At 53.7% G+C, this 6,986-nt stretch overlaps 3 protein-coding genes across 3 annotated transcripts; all 3 read left to right on the top strand.

The window, feature by feature from the left end:
- Nucleotides 1-519: 519 nt before the first annotated feature.
- Nucleotides 520-2,484, top strand: QC762_611400 (uncharacterized protein; the record flags this gene model as incomplete). Its single annotated transcript, XM_062892818.1, has 3 exons — nucleotides 520-884; nucleotides 944-1,921; nucleotides 1,986-2,484. The coding sequence occupies 3 exons, from the start codon at nucleotides 520-522 to the stop codon at nucleotides 2,482-2,484; spliced, it is 1,842 nt and encodes a 613-aa protein (XP_062740088.1).
- A 1,099-nt stretch (nucleotides 2,485-3,583) lies between these two features.
- PTR2_4 (peptide transporter ptr2) lies at nucleotides 3,584-5,892 on the top strand (the record flags this gene model as incomplete). Its single annotated transcript, XM_062892817.1, has 5 exons — nucleotides 3,584-3,587; nucleotides 3,655-4,236; nucleotides 4,291-4,416; nucleotides 4,477-4,553; nucleotides 4,611-5,892. 5 exons carry the CDS (start codon nucleotides 3,584-3,586, stop codon nucleotides 5,625-5,627), a joined length of 1,806 nt encoding a protein of 601 aa, XP_062740087.1. The 3' UTR covers nucleotides 5,628-5,892.
- A 206-nt stretch (nucleotides 5,893-6,098) lies between these two features.
- Nucleotides 6,099-6,954, top strand: QC762_611385 (uncharacterized protein; the record flags this gene model as incomplete). The annotated part of the gene is made up of 3 exons (XM_062892816.1): nucleotides 6,099-6,436; nucleotides 6,506-6,765; nucleotides 6,813-6,954. Exons 1-3 carry the CDS (start codon nucleotides 6,386-6,388, stop codon nucleotides 6,952-6,954), a joined length of 453 nt encoding a protein of 150 aa, XP_062740086.1. The 5' UTR covers nucleotides 6,099-6,385.
- Between the last annotated feature and the right edge of the window lie 32 nt (nucleotides 6,955-6,986).

Raw genomic sequence — 6,986 nt, 5'->3', positions numbered from 1 at the left:
GGGTCGCTGACTGATACTTTTGCTCTTCTGCCGTTGTTTTTTCGTTGTTTGAGTTTCTCTGTTGCGCATATCTTGGCCTGCTTGACCTGATCCACCCGGACACGGTGTCTTGTTATTCCCCACCACATTGAAACTTTGTGGTTTTTTTCATAGCTTCATGTTTTGACTTGGGTGGGGTACGGGAAGCGGATTGATATGGATGGTCCCATAAGGTTTAGGTATTCGTGGGTAGCATTATCACGCAGCGGAATGGCTATTATTGTAACTCGTGGCGAAGGAGCCGGTCACTTGAGAGCCACATCTGCTTTTGGATGGTGTGTGAAATATGATCAACCAACGGTTGGTGTGGAGATGAAGCTATCGAGAAGCTGCATCGTTTTGTGTAGCACGAACCCAGCCGCGGCAGGCAATTACAGGGGAAGACCAGTGAATCAATGGAGCCAAGATGTCGCCATGGGGCCTTGTGCTGCGGGGGTGATGTGTTGTTGGTGATTAGTGTGTGAGTTGATACAGAACAAGATGATGGACGGAGTGGCGGCTTCTGATAAAATGCGGGTCCTCCTCTTTTTCTTTTTTTTTTCCTTGTGTTCCGGAAGTATTACCGCCATTTTTGGTTGTTTCGACAGTGTAGAGATGGGTGGTGGCAGTCTCACCTACTTCAAAAGCCTCGCAGGCTTGGCAGCAGCAGCAACGACCACTGCGGCGATGGCCCCAGCCGGAGCAGCAGCAGATTTCTTCAAGATGCCTCTCTGCGGCCGCAGTTTCCGGCTCGAGGAAGCGAGCATTGATGACATGCAAAAGGCGATGGGCAACGGAACCGTGACAGCCGTGCAGCTCGTCGAGTGCTATGCGCAAAGAGTACTGCAGACTGACGATTACATCAAGTGAGTATCACTGCCTGCCTCTTCCGGATGATGGAGAAGTTGACGTCTGCCGTACCTAGCTCGTTACTCGAATTCAACCCGGATGCTCTGGACATTGCAGCCAATCTTGACCGGGAGAGGAGGGCGGGAAAGGTCCGTGGGCCGATGCACGGCATTCCGTTTACCGTCAAGGAGAACATCGGAACCAAGGATAAGATGGAGACCACGGCCGGATCCTGGGCGCTTCTGGGCTCCCGAGTGCCGAGAGACGCGTTTGTGGTCAAAAAGCTGAGGGAAGCAGGAGGCGTGCTGCTGGGCAAGGCGACGCTCAGCGAGTGGGCGGATATGAGATCGAACAATTACAGCGAAGGCTACAGCGCACGGGGTGGACAGGCCCGGTCTCCCTACAACTTCACCGTCAACCCCGGCGGAAGCAGCAGTGGGAGCGCGATTGGGGTGGCAGCTAACGCGGTGGCAGTGTCTTTGGGAACGGAAACCGATGGCTCTGTCATCAATCCTGCCATGAGGAATTCGGTTGTCGGCTTCAAGCCCACCGTGGGACTGACTTCGAGAGCTGGAGTTGTTCCCGAGACGGAGCATCAAGACACGGTGGGCACATTTGGGCGCTCCGTGCGAGACGCCGTTTACACGCTTGACGCCATCTACGGGAAGGACCAACGAGACAACTACACACTTGCGCAGCAAAGTCCCAGGGGCGGTTATACGCAGTTTCTGACCAATAAGAGAGCTTTGAGGGGCGCGGCATTCGGACTGCCCTGGCAGTGTTTCTGGCGGCACGCTGACCCAGAGCAGCTGAGGCAGTTGACTGCGCTGCTCGATTTGATCAAGGAGGCGGGTGCCACCATCATCAACGGGACCGAGATCACAGACTACGAGACCATTGTCAGTCCGGATTGGTGGGACTGGGACTGGGGCACGAGAAGAGGCTATCCGAACGAAAGCGAGTACACTGTTGTTGCTGTTGACTTTTATAACAACATCAATACATACCTCTCCGAATTAGATAACACTGACATCAGGTCGCTCGAGGATATTGTGTGAGTAATTTCCTTTTATTGCCAGCGGTGGCCATGGTTCACAAGGGCTGACATGGATGCTCAGACAATACAATTACGACAACGATGGCACTGAAGGAGGAAACCCGTGGCCATTGGGAAATCCCGCCTTCTACTCTGGCCAAGATGGTTTCCTGGCTTCATTGGCGACCAAGGGCATCCAAGATGAGACATACTGGCAGGCTCTCGAATTCACACAGACAAAGACCCGTAAAGGCATAGACAATGCTCTGAACTACAAAGGCAAGAAGCTCAATGGTTTGTTGGTCCCACCCGCTGTTGGCCAGAGCTATCAGATTTCTGCTCAAGCTGGATATCCCATCATCACTCTGCCTGCCGGGATTCATTCGGCCACGGGAATGCCGTTCGGACTGGCCATTCTGCAGACGGCATGGGCTGAATCAGAGTTGGTCAAGTTTGGATCGGCCATTGAGGATTTGCAAAAGACCACGGCCGGGAACCAGTATAAACGGTCTCTTCCTACTTGGGAGGGCTACAAGAAGAAGCCGATCCCATTGTTAAATATCTACGAGGGATCGGATTGAGTTGAATTTATATACTTGCTTGTCTACCTACCCTGAGATGGTGACCGAATTGCTGGAAACATCGCCAAGCCGCTTGAGAACTTGGCTTCAACTGCCCAAGAGCTCGCTGACTTGGCAGTCAAACAAGCTTTGGGCTTGGCAGCCAGACGAACATTGCGCTTGGCGGCCACCTACAACGACAACTCATAGCTTTGCGAGGCTTCGAGCTGCTGACTTGCGACGAGAAAAGTTGCCGCATGGAAAATAGCAAAATCTGGACCAGTCCAGCATGAGATGGAGAATCTCGGAAGGCTCGGAGTGACAAGGATCGCTCTCCAAACCCTTCGCAGCAGTTGAAAGGTTGAAAGTGGAGTAGGTATGTTCTTCATCCACTCCTATTCAGATCAACCGAGGGAAACACTAGAAGCGCAGGGGAGTGCTGCCGTTGACGGTAAGGTATACAGAAGTACAACATGATCAAAGTTCCGACCACCTCTCCACGCGCGGCTGAGGTGCTGTTCCCCAGGTCCTGGCCGTACCTTACATGTATGTGCCTTATGCATGTTTCCCTCCTGTATGACTGCGGGCTCATTCCACTCGCACAGATCTGGGGAAGGACCGATGGGAGTGAAAAAAAATGGACTCCACCTGCTTGCTCGGTCAGAGTTCCCATCATGGCAGGCAGGTAGGAACAACATTCCTTGCACAGAGATAAGGAAGCCATGGATGAGCAAGGAAGCATTGCTTTTCGCCGCTCTTGCCCTTGCATGCCCCAGCCTTCGCACAAATTCAGACGAGCATAAATCCGGGGCCAGCTGCTGTTTTCTCTGCCCACCGACTGCCCCCGTTACCGACAGTCAGTCACGTTTCGTCCGAACTTTAGTCGACCGCCCGTCCCGTCGGGAACCAAGGCACTCTCGCAGGCCTTAATCTTTGCTGCTTCCCTGAGTCGGGTCGCCTAAGCACGCTACCCGCCATTAGCCTTGAGCGACGGTTCTGTTCCCATCTGTCAAGCTCACAGGACCCCCCTCTCCCCCCTTCCCAAGCTTGCCTCTGCTCTGCTCTCTTTTCTCTTTCAATCCCTCTCTTCGGTAGCTGGCAGAGACAGGCGACTGAAAATATGGGTATGTGTAACAGATGTCATCGACGACTCTTCTCCGATGCGACCCACTAACCAGCCATACTCCCCAGCAACAAACGAGAAGCCTGAAAAGGCTGTCGCCATGACGGGTGATACGAGTGACGTTGAGTCGGCTTCGCTGCCTTCGGTCAACCCCCGTACCATCACCGAAGACAACTACCTCGGCAGGCCTACTGAGGAAGACCTCGCTACCCTCCGTCGTGTCCCCGGTAACATCCCAGTCATCGCCTATCTGATCTGTGTTGTCGAGTTCTGCGAAAGAGCCTCTTACTACGGCGTCCAACCCCTCATCAGCAACTATGTCAACAGACCTATGCCACGAGGAGGCAATGGTTGGGGCGCCCCTCCCCGCGACAGGAATGACCAGCAGACGGCCGGTGCTCTGGGAATGGGCACCGTCGCCGCCAACGCTGTGACGCAGAGCTTCAGCATGTTGGCCTACGCCCTGCCAGTGGTGTTTGGTTGGATGGCCGATGCCAAGTTTGGCCGCTTCAAGCTGATCTGCTGGGGCGTGGCCGTGTTTGGTGTTGCCCATGCCCTCATGGTGGCTGCCGGCAGCAAAGACTTACTATTGGCGGGGACATCCAAGGCTCCTTATTTTTTGTCTGTCTATATACTTGCCGTGGGTGCAGGTGAGTTGTTGCGGAATGGTCCCTGTTGGGCCACATGCTAACAGCACGGGATAGCCATGTTCAAGCCCAATGTTTCCCCACTCCTTCTCGATCAAGTAACAACTACCGTGCCCACCGTTATCACGCTGAGCAGTGGGGAGAGGGTGATCCAGGATCCCGAGTCGACGACGGAGCGCGTTAGTAAGTTTCTGCCCCTGCTCCGACCAGCCTACTGATCCCACCTGACCCATGACTGAACAGTGCTCTGGTTTTACTTGATGATCAACATTGGCGGGTTTATGGGCGTTGCCACGTCGTATTCAGAAAAATATGTTGGTGTAAGTGTCTCGTCACTGTCCAAATGTCTCACATCTAAGCTGACAATTTCAAACCAGTGGTGGCTTGCCTTTCTGATCCCGCTCATCCTCTACCTTCCCCTGCCATTCCTTCTCTGGTTCCTTTACAAGCGTTTGATCCTCCACCCCCCTGGTGGAAGCGACCTTCCCAACGTGTTCAAGATCCTCAGCATCTGCTTCCGCCGTGGTGGCTTTGCCAAATTCGGTCGGCATGGGTTCTGGGACCTCGCCAAACCATCCAACATTGCAGCTGCAGGCCTCGCCGAGAGCTACCCAACCCGCTGGAACGATGACTTCGTCGAAGACGTGCGCCGTACCTTTCAGGCCACAGGCATCTTTTGCTTCTTCCCCATCCAGTACATCAATGACAATGGCATTGGCGCGGCGGCCAGTTTCTTGTCAACTATGCTGGAGACAAACGGCGTCCCCAACGATGTTATTTCCAACTTCAACGCCTTGAGCATCATTTGCTTCGCGCCCATTCTCAACTACGGATTGTATCCGCTTCTTCGTAAGATGGGCATTCACTACGGCCCCATCGCCCGCATCACAACTGGCCTCTTGATGTCGAGTGTTGGTGGAGCTGGATACACCATCATCACCCACTACGCCTACAAGCAGTCACCATGCGGGGAATATGGGAGCAGCGACTGCACCATCGGGACTGGCGTGGCCCCCATCAGCATCTGGTGGATGGCCATTCCTTTTGCCATTGGAGGCATCTCAGAGCTGTTCGTCAACGTCCCCGCCTATGGCCTCGCGTACTCTCGTGCACCTCCCAACATGCGCGGGCTTGTCTCTGCCCTCAACCTCTTCACCTCGGCGGTTGCGTACGCCATCGGTTTGGCATGCAGCAGCGTCATTCAAGATCCTCATCTGGTGTGGGACTTTGGCGGTCCTGCCATTACAGGTGGAATTTTGAGTGTGGTGTTTTACTTTTTGTTTAGGCACATCGATAGGGAGGAGTATGTGCTTAGCAAGAATAATGGGCCCACGAATGTGGAAGTGGAGGGGGTTGTCGCTGGTGCTGCACTCAAGGAAACCACTGAGAAGTAATGGAAAAGAGAGAGAGAGAGATAAGGAGTGAAAGGGGTGCCGGTTTCACTTTTAATGGGTGCAGTCGTCATTATTTTGGACACCAAACTGGTGAATCATCATCGGTCACGCTGGCCAAAATCTTCGTTATCAGCATGGATTATGAGTCAAATGATATCAAGATAGGATATGAGAAAAGAAGCTTTAATTGACAAGATTATGAATACCTACTACCACTTCTGCTTGATCAGTGTGCCCAGGAATAACATGAAGCCGCGTGTTGGATTCCCAATGTCGAGGCTGATACCGGTGGCTCCTGTTGTGAATTTGTAATTGCTGGTCGACGCTAACCACAGAGGACTGTTTAGGATCGAGGGTGGGTAGCTCTTGCAAGAGAGATGAGCGGTGAAGGAAAACAAAGACAGGACATGTCTAGAGTCTGGATGATGGGACCCGAGGAAAGAGGCCTCGTGAGGGGAGCAACATTCAACAGTCGTAAGCAGGCTGTTATCTCACACCATCTGAAATGAAAGAGCATGCTTGCGCCCGTAGATCTTGACGACACCGGACCAGGCTGTGGGGATGGCTCCTTTCGTCCGCAAGAGCTGTTTTGTTGAGGGCCTCGGGGAGCCCGTCGATGCCGGCCAAGATAGTAGTTGCCTGCTATAAGTAGCCCTTCCCTGGCCGCCATCAAAGTTGGATTGCCTCCTCATCACACAGCAACCAGAAACCTGACCTCACTATCAAGAACCATCGTAGCCACGACACCCGACACTACGATGTTGCCAAGCGTCGCCTTGGCTCTCTGCAGCTTGCTGGGATTCAATCGGAGTAGGCTTTCAGATCCCCTGGGTACTATCGGTCTCATGCTAATCTGGAGATCTGGGGTCCCATAACAGATCGCCAGCGCCAGCCTTCCTGACAAGTACACTGTTGTCGACGTCCAGTGGGACCTCCTTACCGACCTCAACAACCCCAACAGCGCCGCCGTCTCGGTCTTTGGCACGATTCAAGAAGCTGTGGCCCAGATGGAGGCCCAGTTCCCCGGGTGGAATGCCACTTTCCAGGCCCAGCAGCCGTCCTATAGCACCGTGTCCGATGGAACCGTCTCCGCAGCCGCTCTTTACGATCGGGACTACTATCTCTGCGGTGGCCGTGGGTGAAGACTGGTTGGCTGGCGGTGAAGGACGGGATCGCGTACCTGAGAAAGGTGACTACCGCTGCCCCCAAGAACGGCCCAGGACCCAACAACTGCGGTCGTGTGTCATGTGGATATAATGCAGCAATTTACTGGTGCAACGATGTAAGTTCTCAAGCTGCTCAACTTGTACGTTACCACTTGATTTGACTTATTTGCAGAATGACAAAGAGAAGGAGCTC

Source organism: Podospora pseudocomata, chromosome 6 (assembly GCF_035222375.1).
Source record: "Podospora pseudocomata strain CBS 415.72m chromosome 6, whole genome shotgun sequence".
Classification (NCBI taxonomy): Eukaryota; Fungi; Ascomycota; class Sordariomycetes; order Sordariales; family Podosporaceae; genus Podospora; species Podospora pseudocomata.
This window is presented reverse-complemented; position numbering and strand designations above follow the sequence as displayed.